The sequence below is a fragment of the Etheostoma cragini genome, chromosome 20, assembly GCF_013103735.1.
Source record: "Etheostoma cragini isolate CJK2018 chromosome 20, CSU_Ecrag_1.0, whole genome shotgun sequence".
In the NCBI taxonomy this organism is placed as follows: Eukaryota; Metazoa; Chordata; class Actinopteri; order Perciformes; family Percidae; genus Etheostoma; species Etheostoma cragini.
In genome coordinates this window covers 15739858-15757053 of record NC_048426.1, presented here as the reverse complement: position 1 = coordinate 15757053, position 17196 = coordinate 15739858, and the positions used below count along the sequence as shown (strand labels likewise).

General features: G+C 42.1%; 2 protein-coding genes across 5 annotated transcripts in view; one reads left to right on the top strand and one right to left on the bottom strand.

Annotated features, from left to right (window-relative positions):
• The first annotated feature begins 837 nt into the window (after positions 1 to 837).
• Positions 838 to 9856, top strand: LOC117935928 (thrombospondin-1-like). The gene is made up of 22 exons (XM_034858567.1): positions 838 to 1075; positions 1190 to 1270; positions 1599 to 2158; positions 2261 to 2339; positions 2467 to 2556; positions 2644 to 2753; positions 3066 to 3191; positions 3625 to 3721; positions 3824 to 3997; positions 4090 to 4266; positions 4362 to 4535; positions 4622 to 4902; positions 4983 to 5201; positions 5307 to 5414; positions 5812 to 5971; positions 6074 to 6192; positions 6542 to 6776; positions 6926 to 7153; positions 7239 to 7510; positions 7617 to 7714; positions 7818 to 7957; positions 8057 to 9856. Exons 2-22 carry the CDS (start codon positions 1210 to 1212, stop codon positions 8062 to 8064), a joined length of 3516 nt encoding a protein of 1171 aa, XP_034714458.1. The 5' UTR covers positions 838 to 1075; positions 1190 to 1209; the 3' UTR covers positions 8065 to 9856.
• A 1786-nt stretch (positions 9857 to 11642) lies between these two features.
• The window catches only part of fsip1 (fibrous sheath interacting protein 1), a 30418-nt gene continuing 24864 nt past the window's right edge, over positions 11643 to 17196 (bottom strand). For all 4 annotated transcript variants that reach the window (XM_034857852.1, XM_034857856.1, XM_034857855.1 and 1 more), the window contains one exon: positions 11643 to 11923. In XM_034857852.1, coding sequence (XP_034713743.1) covers positions 11813 to 11923 — 111 coding nt within the window. In that variant the 3' untranslated portion in view covers positions 11643 to 11812. The remainder of the gene's footprint in view (positions 11924 to 17196) is intronic.

Below are 17196 nucleotides of genomic sequence, written 5' to 3'. Positions count from 1 at the left end.
CCCCCAAGATTTCTTTTGTTTTAAACGAAAGCAAATAATTTTAAGAAAGGCACCTCCTTTTTCTTCATTTAACATTAACATCAAATTATTTAATAGATGTGATATACAATTAAGTTATTTCCCACACAAATGAACAAATAACAGACAATACATAACATTATTTTCCACTCTTTTATTTGTATTCTCTCACATTTATTCACTCACTCCATCATACATGTATTGTATAGCCTAGTATTTGTACTCAACTAATAATATGCTTGTTGTAGACACGCATGTGTCATACTATTTTTCAAACTTTATAGGCAAGCCAGAGACAAGTTTCCTACCTCCCTTTCTAAGATCAGCACACGCTTGCATTCATTACTCAATGAGTCCCCTGGCGGCCAGACTGGGAATAGCGAAATGAGAAGCACACCATGATCCAGTAAATAGCCTGCTGTATGTCAGAATATGAGCTGGAATTAAAACAATATGACTGTAGTTATAAAATGTAATGTTTAAAAAAACTTTTGAATCCACTCATACCTAGTTTTGCATTACCAGTTTTCTGCATTAATTGGCCTACTTACTTCGGATCCTATCAAAAATAAATAAATACTTTTTTTTAGAAAACGACAGCTTTATACAATTAAGACTATTTCACGAATAATTAGATTTTTATTTGACCGGAAACGACCAGTCTTGGCTCTGGAGCGTGTATGAAATATTTGTCCGGTGATGGAAATCCAGCTCAGGAATGCATTTTTCCCCTCTGTGTGCGTCTCGGATCTCTGACTGGATGTGAGGTAAGAAAACAAGTCCGTCCCTCTCTCCTGCAGCCATCCCATTGGTTCAGGCGGGACCTCAGGAATGTCCTCAAACTGTTTATAAAGGACTTGAATCGGTAGGATAAATCAGTAGAATAAATCTAAACACCGGATTAAATCCCGAACAGGGTCTCATAGAGACTTTGAAACGACTTGCACGAAACTAATGAGCCTCTAAAAGAGCTACAGGCAGAGAAACGGGATACATAATCGGACAAGCAAGGACTTTTTTTCTTATCTTTTTTCAGAGGGAATTTCTATTTTTAAAGGTTTGTAGACTATATGATTTTTATCATTTACTACTTACATACATACTTTTATTTTTTGACAAAATTAAGCCTGGATGTGTCCCATAACGGCGTGTTTGTTATTCTTGCACTTAGGAATCACTTGAGATTTTGATATGCTGTGTGGCAGCCTTTTGCTGTTGATGCTTTGGAGCTGTGAAGGCGCAAGATTGGCAGGTGAGATGGAAAACGGTTGTTAATAAGTGGGTTGTTGCTGTTTTTTACCTGTAAAACAAGTATTTCCATATTTAAATCACTTCTACTGGGACTTTATCTGTAACTGTGATAGACACTAACATTTTAATAATAATCAATGTAAATTGATTAAGTTATATTCTTGAAATGTTTTGCTTTTTAATAGTCCTAGTAAATATAGTATATATATTGTATATGTTTATGTAAACTTATTACTTTGGGGTTTCTTTGTTTTTATGCATTTTCATGCACACTGTCATTATGAGAGAGAAAAAAACTAAACCATGCCCTTTCTTTTCTTTGACCGCAGAGAATCGGGATGATAACAGTGTGTATGACTTATTTGATCTGGCCCGGGTAAACAAGAGAGGCAATGGAGTGAGTCTGGTCAAAGGTGAAGATCCCTACAGCCCCGCATATAAGCTCCTAAATGCAGACCTGATCCCCCCAGTCCCCGACAGCTCCTTCAGGGACCTCCTCGACTCCATCCAGGCGGAGAGGGGCTTCCTCCTCCTGGTCAACCTGAAGCAGTTAAAAAAATCCAGGGGCAGCCTTTTGAGCGTCGAGAAGAATGACGGCTCCGGGCCAGTTTTCGAGATCATCTCCAACGGAAAGGCAAACACTCTGGATGTGATCTACTCCTTTATGAACCAGCAGCAGGTCGTGTCCATCGATGATGCTGATTTGGCCACTGGACACTGGAAGAATATGACGCTGTTTGTTCAGGATGACCAGGTGCAGCTTTATGTTGGCTGTGAGAAGATCGATGGATCAGAGATGGATGTGCCAATCTACAAAGTTCTGTCACAACAAGTGGCAGACAATGCCAAGCTAAGAATTGGAAAGGGAGCGGTCAGGGACAAATTCAAGGTGAGGTCTACACAAGCTCACATAATAACTGATGTAAGAAAATAAAGGTTTAATAGATCCAAGTTTCTTACAATACATTAACTGGAATTTATTGTCCTACAGGGAGTGCTTCAAAATGTGCACTTTGTATTTGGGACCACTCTTGATGCCATACTGAGAAATAAGGGATGCCAGAGTGGAGGTAAGTCTGAAAAATAAATCAAAGTGCCCTTAAATGAGTGGAACTTATTTGGCTGCAAAATATAGAATACCACATAGTTCTCCAGTTAACAGAAAAAAATTGTCTTTTCTCCCTTTTCCCCGTGCAGCTGCTTTAACCGATGTCATGACCCTGGACAACCCAGTCAATGGCTCCAGCCCCGCCATTAGGACTGATTTTACCGGCCACAAAGCCAAAGGTAAGACTTTTCCCCGAAGTGTCTATTGGTCATTTGTAAACTTTAAGAGGTAAAGTAATTTATTGGACTCTTCTCTCCTGTATTCAGATCCGCAGTCTGTTTGCGGCTACTCTTGTGAGGACATCACTGGCATGTTTAAGGAGCTCAAGGGACTCGGTGTGGTTGTTAAACAGCTGTCGAATGAGCTCCGCAAAGTGGTAAGCTCCAAGGGCCATCAGGGTCTGCTCTTTGTCATCATTCACTCCCTCTTTTCCTCTCGACTCCAACTTCTCATTTAATGCATTCCCAGTGCGTAGCCAGTTGTCGCTGTAATGGCAGTCTCTGGCCAAATTCTTAATGAGACCCTTGTGAATACACAAATATGTTTGGCTGTCAGTTGCATTTGCACTGCTTCGCTAGAGTCAAGCAATGTCTTAATCATGGTGTCGGTCAGTGATTCATTTGTATTGGAACTTTGGCAAAGTGAAAGTTTTTCATCCTGAGCCACTCTCTCTCTCTTTTTCCTCCAGTATGAGGAGATTTCCCTTCCGGAAATTCAAATGCACATCCACGGTGGAATTTGCATCCACAACGGCATTGTTTACAAGGACAAAGATGAATGGACTGTGGATGGCTGCACAGAGTGTACCTGCCAGGTAAATGTCATCCCAGATGCTGGAATGCAACCGGTGTGGAAAGACGCTGCCCTGTTTCCTGTATCCCTGCTGTAATATAGTGATAATAGTGTTTATGATGGCACCGCCCTGTATAACCACATCACTTCTGTCTGAAAGCCATTAACACTTGTTCCTGATAAGCAACTAAGCAGCATGGGTCCTTTTTCCCCACCAGCAACATCTAGTGAAGGTTGTTGAGTAATTAGTCAGGTGTTAGTAGGAGAGTGTTGGGGAGGATTATGTTTTCTATCAACACCGCAGGAGTGTCATGTCCCTGATAAAGATCACTCACTGTAAAATATAATGATTAGGCTTGGAACAGCACTTGCAAAGCCTCTATTTTTGTCTGTAGCCAGTCAACCAGTCAGCTCATTCATTATTCTTGTACTAATTCAACTGTTCTTCTATCCAGAAATCTGCAACTGTGTGTCGCAAGATCTCTTGCCCTCTGATCCCATGTGCTAATGCCACTGTGCCCGATGGAGAGTGCTGCCCTCGCTGTGGAACACGTAAGCTTATTTTTTAAATCTGCTGCACTTTTAATTTGATATTCTTCATTTCCTTCTTGATATCTTTTTCCCAAGGTAACTTTATGTCTTCTCCGCCTACAGCGAGTGACTTTGCAGAGGATGGTTGGTCCCCCTGGTCTGACTGGACCCATTGTTCGGTAACTTGTGGTAGAGGCATCCAGCAGCGTGGACGCTCCTGTGACCGCATCAACAGCAACTGTGACGGCACCTCTGTCCAGACCCGTGACTGCTACCCCAAGGAATGTGACAAACGCTGTAAGTCACTGAGCATTCTTAACACAGTAATTGTGACAAGACATTTTCTCCGTTTGAGAGCATGATGAAGTAATTGTATGTATTGGTAACAGTCAAACAGGATGGTGGTTGGAGCCACTGGTCTCCATGGTCTTCATGCTCTGTGACCTGTGGTGAGGGGGTCATCACCCGGATACGCCTCTGCAACTCCCCCACACCCCAGATGGGTGGCAGTGACTGCCAGGGAGAAGGACGTCAAACAGAAATCTGCCAAAAGTCACCCTGTCCTAGTGAGTTGAATATCAGTAGCAGGATATACACATTATATAAGATATTCTGAATTGAGGGGGAGATGTTGAATGTGGTTTTTAATGATACTTTTTAGTCGATGGAGGTTGGGGACCTTGGTCACCATGGGACACCTGCACTGTTACCTGTGGTGGAGGAGTCCAGATCCGCAAACGTCTCTGCTCTGACCCCATCCCTAAATATGGAGGAAAGGATTGTGTTGGAGATGCTACTGTGACTCAAGTGTGCAACAAACAGGACTGTCCTATTGGTAAGCATTTAAGATTGACAAATATGAAAGAAGTCATTATTCACAACAGATTACACCTTGAAATTACAAATTATTTTTCTCTACAGATGGTTGTCTCTCCAGCCCTTGCTTCCCTGGCGCAAAATGCAACAGCTTCCCCGATGGTTCTTTCCGATGCGGCAAGTGTCCACTTGGCTACAATGGGAACGGCATCACTTGCAAAGACATTGACGAGTGTGAGGAGGTCCCTGATGCTTGCCACACACATAATGGAGTCCACCGCTGTGAGAACACTGAACCGGGCTACAACTGTCTGCCCTGCCCCACGCGTTTCTCAGGTCCTCAGCCCTTTGGAAAAGGAGTGGAACAGGCAACTGCTAAAAAACAGGTTTGAGTTATTACTTACTGACTATTGTGGCTTGTAGACTAGCTGCTTGCATTTTTTTAATTCTCTGTAATTTTCTTTAGGTTTGCAAACCCCGTAACCCTTGCCAAGATGGTAGCCACGACTGCCATAAAAACGCTAACTGCATCTACTTGGGCGTCTTCTCTGAATCCATGTTCCGCTGCGAGTGCAGGCCAGGATATGCCGGAAATGGCCGGATATGCGGAGAGGATAGTGACCTGGACGGATGGCCCAACACTGACCTGCATTGTGTGGAGAACGCCACTTACCACTGCATGAAGGTAGCCAGACCCCACATGGACAGAAACACAAAAAGGCATTATTACCCATCTGCACGCTATTATTATGATGATTGCCTCTTTAACCACTCTTTTGTTCCTTTACAGGATAACTGCCCCAACCTTCCCAACTCTGGCCAGGAAGATCACGACAAAGATGGCCTGGGTGATGAATGTGACCATGATGATGACAATGATGGGATCCCCGATGATAGGGTAAGTCATCAAAGCAGTTTATTTTAGCCCCAAAGTGTGCTTTTCTCAGAGACCAGACATAGCAATCAGTAGCAGCCATCCTTCCTTTGGGCAGTAGGAATGTAAAGTCTCGGTTTGTGTGCTTTCACCGGAGAGTGGAAAACATGTAACATAGGATAAAGCCAGAATTGAGGATGGCTTGTTGCCCATAATTCTTAGTGTGTATTTGGAAAGTTGGGCAAAAAAATGCTGTGGTAAGAATTACCAGATCAGTTGCAGTGGAATATCACAGTGGAATCCAGCGAAAGTTATTGAAAACACAAGCCTTGAAAGCAGTTTTGTTTCTATACATATTTCTTTGAGTAGTGATCCATTTTAGTAATTTAACTATTCTTTTGATATTTTTCTATGAATTTAGGACAACTGCCCGAAAGAATACAACCCTGCCCAGTATGACGCAGACAGAGATGACATTGGCGACCGCTGTGACAACTGTGTGTACGAGGCTAACACTGACCAAACCGACACTGACAACAACGGAGAGGGTGACGCCTGTGCTGTTGACATTGATGGGGATGGTAAGTGGTTTCTGCAAATTCCATCCAAGTTATCTTTCATGCCGTTCCTTTGCCATAAAAAGCATTTGCACAGGCTAAGATAAGTATGTTTTGACTCAACAGGCATTCTAAATGAGATTGACAACTGCCCATATGTTTACAACGTGGACCAGCGAGATACCGACAGGGACAGGGTGGGAGACCATTGTGACAACTGCCCTCTGGAGCACAACCCTGATCAGGTAACGTCAGATTTCATCTTTCCATTACAAGCCATTCTGGGTAACAGAGATCAATGTGCCATGTATAATATATAGAAGTTCCAGCTTTAATGAAAGAGAGAATTGTGACAGCTTTGAGGAGAAAGAGTGCAACGCTCCCTTTCTCTATTCATCCACCTGCGGAACAAATATGAATGTGTCTGATGGGACATTGCTTGCATACCTGAAAACAAGGGGCAACATTTAAATCAGTAGCACCTCTCATATTGATAATTGCAAAAAACTGTGAAGGGAGGTATTTGAAATGAGGACAAGAGTCTTATAGTGTGATTAGGGAATCTCATCATAAAGGAATTTTGTTCTCCTACAGATCGACTCTGACTCAGATCGCGTAGGAGACAAGTGCGACAACAACCAGGACATTGACGAGGATGGTCACCAGAACAATTTGGACAATTGCCCCTATATATCCAATGCCAACCAGGCAGACCACGACAAGGATGGCAAGGGTGACGCCTGTGACCATGATGATGACAACGACGGCATTCCTGATGACAAAGACAACTGTAGGCTGGCATTTAACCCTGATCAGCTGGATTCTGATGGTGAGTCAGTCTCTCTACGTTGTGTCATATGTGGTCTCTTGGCGCCATTTACCGGACATATAGTGCCTCAGTTAAACGATTTATTTTGGTCTTAGTTTTGTAACTCCTTGTCCATCTTTGTGACTTCAATGTCTATTTTTTCCTCTCAGGTGATGGCCGTGGTGACGTGTGCAAAGACGATTTTGACCAAGACAGTGTTTTGGACATCCATGACGTGTGCCCGGAGAACTTTGCCATCAGTGAAACAGACTTCCGCAGATTTCAAATGGTTCCTTTGGACCCCAAGGGCACCTCCCAGATCGACCCCAACTGGGTGGTCCGGCATCAGGGCAAGGAGCTGGTGCAGACTGTCAACTGCGATCCTGGCATTGCTGTTGGTACGTAATACACACTCAGATAATTCGTTGCATTAACATAAAGTGGTAGCAAAGCACTTCTTAACCATCTCTCATCCTAATTTAGGCTTTGATGAGTTCAGCGCGGTGGATTTTAGTGGAACGTTCTTCATCAACACAGACAGAGATGACGACTACGCTGGGTTCGTGTTTGGCTACCAGTCCAGCTCACGCTTCTACACTGTGATGTGGAAACAGATCACACAGACCTACTGGTCCCACACACCCACAAGAGCTCAAGGCTACTCTGGCCTGTCAATCAAAGTGGTCAACTCCACCACCGGGCCTGGTGAGCATCTGAGGAATGCCCTGTGGCACACTGGAGACACCCCCGGACAGGTGAGAGTAGATTCATTGATTCAGGGTTCGAGACATCATTCTAGGCTTATCAAATTCTATGTTTGACACTTTTCTCATTTTAACAATCGCAACATATGCTTTCCAGGTGCGTACTCTGTGGCACGATCCCAAGAACATTGGCTGGAAGGACTTCACCGCCTACAGATGGCATCTGACCCACAGACCCAAGACTGGTCTTATTAGGTAAGTTCAAAACCTAAGAAGCACGCCCTTTCATTCATTTACAAATCTGCATAATTTATATCCAAATGGCGATGAGCTCATCTGATTACGTTTTCTTTTTTAGAGTGGTCATGTATGAAGGCAAGAGAATCATGGCCGATTCTGGAAACCTTTACGACAAGACCTATGCTGGTGGGCGACTAGGCTTGTACGTCTTCTCTCAGGAGATGGTTTACTTCTCAGACCTCAAATACGAATGCAGAGGTAAGCACATAAGCAATGGTTAGAAATATAAAAAAGACTGGTTTCGTCAGCTTCGACTTCATTGGTAACATGTTTCTTTTTTTTTTCTGTCTCTTTCAGATACATAACTGGACCAAAGAGCCTTCCGTCCATCAGTATGAATATGTAATATGAGAACTGGATCGATATCTCTTTAACCTTTTTCTTTTGCCAACTGCACATTGGAGGATTGACGAGGAAGTGAGCTAACATGAGGTAAACTGACCTCAGGACTTGAAGCCAAATGAAAGTTTAATGATGATTCTGCACCACTGCACCAAACTCAAATAGTGAGTGCAGCTCTGCTCAGAAGACATTGGCCCTCTCACCTTGTCATTTTATTGCTTTGCACATTTGAACGATTGTTGGTTGGCAGTATTCCTCTGTGGATGAGGGACCAAAGGGAACAGTGTTCCATGTTTTTATTTTATTTTTATTTTTGAGCATTAATATACATCTGCTGTGGACTCAAAGATGATTGTTTCAGTATGAAGAAAGCAGTAGGATAACTTTCTTAGGCCAGGGTAAATCTACCCCTTGAAGGAACTGTTGAGGGACCATGGACAGTAGGGACTGACTGTTACTATCAAAGAGAGTGAATGTTGTTTGTGTGTTTGTGCATGTGTGCCACCAAACAGGCATTTTTATGAAGACAACCATGTCAATTGCTTAGTTTTGATGTCTTTTATCAACCCACACTACCCCACCTCAAGCAGACCTCTCTACGAGGTCTTGTATTAAGCCAAGACCTAGGGCTGGCCCAAAACATTCACCTTCTCAGGAAAGAGCACAGGAAGAAGTGAGGAGACTGCAAAATTCCGGACAGCACAGGACCCCAAAGCAGGTGCACTAAACACGGCTTTGGAACAGTAATTATTAGCAAATATTATGTTAATATCTCTAATCTTTACTGCGTCAAGGGACGTAAATAGCGAGGCCAGTCTATTTCCTATCATGATTAAAACATTGTAAGTATGGCTGTTTGTATAAACATATTCATCATAGAGGCTTTAATTCTCTGTCATCGCTGCATCCTAAAATGTTGTCAGCAATATATCCCAATTAACTTAAATCAATATCCACTAATGGCAAGATATGGCAAAACATTTGACCAAAACAGTTGGTAGACAGTAAAAGATTGCGTACTCTATCTCTAAATATTCTGCTTCCGCACAGTGTGCGTGACTGGTGTGCCTGAGCTTGTGTGTAGATTTCAGACAAGAAAAAATAAAAGGAAACCCTTTATGTACAAACATTACCTCATTAATTATTTTTGTATGAGGCCAGAAAGACCCAAGAATCACTTGTCTTAGCAACAGAGTATAATTTGGTTGGCTTCTTTTTTTTTTAGCAAGATTATAGGATAATTTATGTGCTGTATATTAAATGGCTGACATTTTTGGGGACCTGTGGGCACTGGATTCCCGTGGGATTTCCACGGGATGGGAGTCAATTTCACTATTCATCACATGACAAGGGACCGGACAGGAAAAATGTCAACGAGAGTGAGCGGGACCGGAATCATAATAACAATAGGTCAGTTTTGATACGCAGTTCTAATATGAATAAAGGCTGTTTTCACAGGAACTGGATGGGACGGGAGTCATTCTTACAGGATATGACAGGACAGGAGTTTTTTGTGGGAGTGGGGTGGGACAGGAGTAAAAATCCACCCGTGTCACAGGAACGTAAAGGATGAAAGAAATATTGTCTTTTGTTGTGTTATATGTTTTCCCTGTGCATTTGTTTTGATAAATTATTATGTTGGTTTTATGTTGAGGTTATTTCATTTGTGTAGATATATGCTATTTAAATAATTTATCTAGAAGCGTAGCCTCATATGGAAGCGTTTCTGTCTGTATAAACTTATTTGCACACTGCCATGAGGATGTCTCTGTTGTTTTGTTTTTTGTTTGTCTTTTTTTTTTAATTATTAGTGAAGCTTTTCTATAAACTTTGTATTATAGTTTCTACCCAAAGTGCTGTTTATACTCCTACCTGATATTTTGTAATGTCAAGTGAACATTAAAAAAAAAAAAAAAAAAAAAGTATCTTGGTCGGTTGGTGTCTTTTTGGTCAAACTAATTTTTTCTCAGGTATTTTAAGACTACATGTCTTCTGTGATTGAGGTCTTCTAGCTAGAAAAGCAAAGCAGCTGAGCCGTGCTGCGTCCAGCAACTGGAATCCATTAGTTTGAGTCCGGTGAAGCCTCGGAGAAAGGGAGTATCCTTGGGAGTCGACAGTAGGAAAACGCAATATGAAGTATAACCCACTTACACATTTCATCCATATAGATCTGATTACCCATTACAGAGGCATATCCTTACACCTTTAAACAAGGATACTCCATGTGAGCTTTAGGCATAATGAATTTTGCACTCGAAAGTGGGCACATAAACGTATGGCTGTGAACCACTCTTGCCAGCAAGAATGTTCATTTAAATTCCACAGTTTTTCATAAAAATGTCTCAATAAAAACTTGACAAAGTAGATGAGGTATTCATAAACCGGGTCTGCAGCTTTCTGACTGTTACGCTGGAATTCAGACTGCTAATTTAGATGTTTCACAGGGCCTGACAGAGCTGTAATCTAAGGCACTAGTGAAGGCCATGCCAGAAAACACAGACAGTCTGAGTATGCCACAAGTCTCTTTACATTCAGAAATGACCTCATTCTTACCACACTGAGCTCACTGTGTTTCCATTACCCCAAACAAGTGGGCATATCTTCTCTACTGAAGACATATTGTGTCAATTAAATATATGGTATTTTGTAAAACACACAAAAGTGTATACAAATGCTGCGTGTATTCTTGGAATTATTACAAAGGTATGAAAGGATTCCAATCTAGTGGTGTCAGTCTGTAAAGTGTTTGCTTGTGCTCTGTTGGATCTGTGCTGAGGTGTCTGTTAAGATTCCCAAACGGATAGCTCTGCAGGTTTCACTCATAGCAGGGCCTTGTTGGGGTTTGACCTTGGAGGCTCACCTGGCCGACTTGTTTTCAGTCCAGAGGAATTTGAGATAATGCCTGCCGGGCAGGGTCAGAATGTATGGGTGAGGTGAAGAGTGAGGCGAACAGCCCTGTAGGTGTCCAGTGCAGTGAGAGAGGAACGGCAGGATCCTTGGGCCAAGCCAGCCAGGTGCAGGCTTGCTACTCAAACTGTGCAAACAGGAACAAATATGTATCTTGTCAACAGCTCAACAAATCTCCCAAACCAAAAAGCATAATTCTGAAATTAAGATGGAAAAAGGTCACAAAGGGTCCTGCTTAAGAGGATCCTACTAATCTGCACTCTGAAGCAGATCACCTCTGTAGCAGCAGGAATGAAAGGAATGCATTAAGGATCTGACTATCACTCCTGCGTCATCATTAACAGCCCCACATTAGGAGCACACAACATAGTGTTCAGACTTTTTGTGTGCCGTGGAACATTCTGCGGCCAATATACACGCTTATTAGATATAATGACTGCAATTTTCTGTTCTCATCTATGATCCTCAGGTAATTACAAAGAGTGGCCCTGCTGTGCTGTTTCCTCATGCAGATCCATAAACACAAATAAAAACAATGGGATGCAATCCAACTGCATATTGAAAACATGGAGACCAATTATGAAACAGTTGTCCTCAGTTTGCCAAATAACAGTTGTGGTTAAAACTACATTTATTTATATCTACAAAAATCTAAACATGTTACAGTGTCCAAAATGTTTATTGTAATAGGGTTCGACATTTTCTGGTAATTAAAAATGTATTTCACAACCCCCTAATATCCCAGTGACATCCCAGCAATTGTGAATCTTGATAGCAGGGCTTCACATGGATTATAAGCCTTTCTTAGGGTCTCATGGTGTCATTCATCTCAAGATCCTGGGTCCGGCTCTCTGTCGGCTCACATCCATCCAGCAGACTAAGTAACTGTTCTTCAGTGAGGTCTGGTGACTCATTCTGTAGGAAGTCACAAACATAATGTATGTAGGATTTCAAAATATACATCGATGATTAGAGACCAAAGGGTTAAACAGAAGCCCCACTTTATTACAACGGTAGGATAACCCCCTGGGTAATGCTTTATGGTTGTGCAAATTAAGGCTCCATGCAAAGCTTTGGGCGTAGCCTACAAACCAGCAAGCACACACACGTAGCCACGACGTATACAAAAGATAGCTTCATCCCGAATGTGTTTTTTTAGTTTCGTTGGCGTTGTGTTACGAAAATCTATACGTAGCAGCGACGTAGCCTACTAACGATGTAGGTGCAATGCAATCCCAGATCCTCAGTTAATAGCGGGGTCATTTTGAACTATGTCTGGATGCCTTGAGCCTGGGGTAAACCTTTAGGCTACATTGCAACAAATAACGATGAAGATGCAATGTTATCAGTTTTATAAGTTCTCGAAGTTGTGTTATGCAGGTTAAAATTAGAATTAATGAATTATGGCAGTGTCTAACTCAAATGAACCAAACGTTTCTATACACCACGTTTAGATTTTTCGCAGGGTGTATTTTGTCATGAGTTTGGGAGAATGATGTGATTTTTTTTTATCGTCCGCAGATCGGGTTGGGTTTATACCAGTAGGCCTACTGGTCTAATAAGACACAGTGAGGACGTTGTTTAGTTATTGTGCATTTCTGTTACCTGCTATCATTTTAAGTCTTATTTCTATTTTGCTTTTTTGTGATATAATAACATTTTTTAACATACAAAACAACTCACAATATAAATATCCCCCGCCCCCCTTCGTCACCATCCAGAGATAAACGCCTCGTAGGCCTGAACCTGAAGGTTATGCGTGTGCGTGGGGAGCATACTGTCCATGGTGGAGAGTATGGTATGGTAGCTAGCTAGAGTGGGAGAGTGATGGCGATAGCTTCTGAGCTAGTAGGCCTACCGATATAGGTCTAAGTGTGAGAGGCCTTGTTGACTCTTTGTTGAACAACCACCTCGGAGAGAAGACGGCGAGAAACCCAACCCATATACCGGAGCGGGTTCGTTTTTCATGGACTTGTATTAATACTCCTACTAATGTGGTTATAAAATTAATTGCAGCCGCTGTTAATTTCAAGTTACTGTGCAGCGTGTGAAGGAGTCGTTAGCAGCCAGCAAAGCGACGCCGCCACTGGCATGCATGAACTTCAGTAACGTTATCTTAAATGCTAATCTTCGGCTAGTTGCTAGCTTTGGAGAGGACGACAGAGAACCAAATAGCGCACTTGGTGACCAGGTAAAGCCCAGCTGCACCTGTTGCAATGTGGGTGGAAAGAGATTCTTTACACCTGACTGTTCAAGGACTGTCTACCGCGGACCCGTGGTCTTGGCCGACGCTGAGATAACCATCAGCAGGGTGAGTAACATACAATTGCGGCAACATTCATCGGTACGTTTAACTGTGGCCCAACGCACGTCAGCCACGAGGAGGCCTGCCTAACACAGCTGCAGTGTATATTGTACGTTAAAACAACGTAAAAAAATAGTGTAAGCACGTTGTTGTGTATACATCTCTTGGTATTGCTGTCTTTGAGCCTTTTATACATTGTTGTTTCTTTAGAAATAAAAAATAGACATTGAGAGTCTTCAAACACTTCAGATGTAAAGTTATTCACTGTCGAAGGGACGCCAAAATGAATGGAAGTCGATGGAATGCTAACCGCAGGTGATGGCCTTATGGCATCAAAATGGCTCTATAGGTATGCTTTGTTGAGCTTGCTTACCCCCTTGGGTGGAATTTGCAGGGTTGTGTTGAAGTCTTTACGGGCAACACTGACAACATTTTGCTGTCCGTTTGGCCATGACATCTTGTTTTGAATTAGAAATGCAGTTTGGGCAAGTTAGTTTTAACAGAGATTAGCTCTTCTACTGGAACTAAAAACTCTTGTGTTCACGGAGATTGCTTTTAGTTAAAATCTTCACTTAAAAACCAAAAGTAGCACTATAAATGTAGCCTTAGATATTAGTACAAAAGTGACGACAGAATATCTTTTGGATTAACTGCTGATATTTTCCTAACGTTCTCCTTAAAATTGTTCCCATTATGAACATTATTTACTGGGCTTAAAACATGGTTGTTGAGAAATCCAGACAATGTGTTTTATTAATGCATGATATGTGATAGTAGTGGCAGTTCATAATAATATTGCTCCACTCTTCCCCTGTGCCTAGTTGGAAGCCGTCTGGAGAAAACACTTCCAGTTGGATGTTACTGTGTTTTTCTAACTGATAAGTTAGACTTCTACCAGGCAGCCTTCTGGGAGTGCATGTGAGTTCAAGAGGAACGCTAACCTTCTTAAAGTAGGTTCAAGAGGAAGGGTTCAGAATGTGAAAACATGCCTATCTATTCATGGGAGTGATGTACTTTCTGGCAACTGTAATTGCTGCTATAAAATTAATTTTGGCTGTAGAGGCTAAGCCCAAGCTTTAAGCCCTTGAGGTGCTGTTCCACGGGTAGTAGAGTAATTGACGCACTTTTTACTTTTTTCATAGATGAAAGTCCAAAACATATTTGCAGTTAATGCCATTAATTCCATTCCATGGGCAATTGCCATTAATTTCCATGAGATATTTGTTGGTATTCCAAGCAAATTTCTGCTTGTATGCTTGTTTGGTGTTTGGTGTGCATGTGTCTGTGTGGGGTCAAAAACTGTATGTGCTTCCGGGTTGCATCTGAGGAACCAAAAATTGGTTTCTATTCATACCGACTCTTACATTGGCTATGTAAACGAGTGCTCATTGACTGTTGGCCTATCTTAGTGTGAGGTTTCTGTTTTTTTGTTTGGACTGCTGCAACCCAACTGTCAATTTGTTCAATGAATATCACTTGATTACTTTTTTTATGAAGCCATACACTAAATCTCTGGGTTGAATTATTGACATCTTAGTATCAGCATGTGCACTCGTGTTTTCTAGCTGTCATCCCGCTGATCCGGATGCAAGCCATAAGCAATAATAAATAATTTGATTCTTTTGGCCATTTGGCAGCAGAAGAGGTAGTGAGCTTTAAAGGTGCTAGTAGGTGGATTTTGTTGTCTCTGGACAAAACCAAGCTAGCAGTTTACCCCTGTTCCCGGGGGTGAACGGGGGTTGAAGTTGGTGCCCTCTAGACCGAGAAAAGCCAGAAAATGTATTTTTGGCTCACGCGGATGAAAGACAACAACTCCTAAAAGGCACTTGCTTTGCTTCACTGTGAGTCCACTCCCAAACCTTACCTATCAAAAACAGACATAATGGACAGTTAAGTCAACTCAAATGTGTTTTATTGTCATTTCAACCATATGCACGAAACGTTTCACCATGGCTCAAGTGGTGTTACACATTTAAAATATAAAAAAACGACATTATATAAAAATGACTGGCTACATTTAGTGCATACACATTATAGGCTCTGTAAAGTCCAGCTAACGCATTGGTAGCATTAGCGCTTGGTGTAAACACTGAGTATAAACACAGCCATGAATTTGCGTGCACTGTGGGTTCAGCCATGTTTTCACAAAAAACACAGCAGTCTCTGAACTTGCGTTGGGAGTTTTGCTGAAGTTGGATGTAGCCCAGTTTGTTGTCTAATGAGCGGACACTTACATGCAGAATTGATGGGACAGATGGCCGGCTAGCGTTAGCTTTCCACCTAGTTCGTACTCCTGCCCTTGTTCAGCGTTTCACCGCTTTGGATGTCCCCTTACCTGGCTAGCAGAATAGAGCCACACCGCAGGCTGAGGTGCTGGTCCTCGTAGCAGGCAAAACTCACGTAGTGGGTTGAGTATTCTGTCTGTAATAAAGTTTCCTGCATATTCTGATCTGTATCAATGTATCCCGGTGGTGCGCATATGTGGTAGGTTGAATGCAGATAGCTGTAAGTTTGCTGCTAAAAAGAGAGCGCCTGTTAGCAACATGTAGCTTCAAGATGGTTGACACTCAACTCGCACTAACTAGTGACAGTCCCACCCCCCAGGCAGGTTGAAAACATGAAGAACTAGCTGGCTGTAGTTCATAGCCTCTGGGCAAAAATGCCTCCATTGTTGCCTCCAGTTGCTGATAGACATCTCTACCAGACAAATCATGTCAATTTTTAAAGTCCTCCACAATGTAATGACACCCTTTAGGTCATGACAGGTTGGGCCATGTTACTCATGTTACTCATTTATGACCCCTGCAATTACTCAAGCTGCTGTAAATCCTCTCCTACCAATGGACAGGAGACCGAAGGGACCATGGACACATTCCAGCCTCTATGCCCCCTGCAGCACTGCATGCTGTTCTCTTTTGACATGCATGTAGCAAATTCAGGGCCTTTTGCCTGTGGACTTGACCTTCCCCTCTAAATGGGGACTACACTTAACTTCCCTTCTGAGGCCAGTTTTAAGCCTGCCCCACCAACACCAAATAAAAACATTTGCTCTTTTAATTTTGTCCTTGTTGATTTAACTAATCACAAAAAATGCCACATCATATGTTTTACTAATATCCAGTTAGCTGGTTTGGCTGTATAAAGGAGACGCAGCAAGTGAGCATGTCACTGATCTGTCTGATCAGTAGGCGCTGTCACTTGAACGCTGCAATTGGCGGCCCACGGGCCAACTCCGGCCCACTGATCAGTTCTCTTTACAAATAGCCGATTTAAGCCCAAAATACAAGTAAAGACCGTAGGATTGATAAGCTACAACATTACTGCTCCTTTTTCTGAAAGTAACTTTTTTAACGTTTTTGTTTAATTTATTATCCCGATACAGCATCTTCTCTTCATCCTGTCACAAGTCCTAACTCGGCTAATAGCTAATTGTTACAAAGCTGTCTGTAGTGTGTTTATCTTAGTTTGCCACGTATCTTAAAACTGGTCCTATTCTTGTCAATTTAACTGCTGGCGGAGACCACCCCCGGCCCCTCCTCCCTCTAACAGCGGTACCTACACATTGTTAATTTTTATGCCCGTCAATAACGTTATCAGACCTTTCACTTGGCTGATACACAGCAGCAGAAGGAGGACAGAAGACAAAAGGAAGGACTGATACTGATTTTTTTGATGTCAGGAATATTATTTATTATAGTGACATTTTTAGTTTGCAGTGAGATATTGGCATTATGACTTTACTGTTGCTGCTCTTTAGTTATATTAAAAATAAATGTACATTCAATCCTAATCAATCATGTCTTTTTATAGCAATTATATAGTAATAAAATTGTGTGTGTGTGTGTGTGTGTGTGTGTGTGTGTGTGTGTGTGTGTGTGTGTGT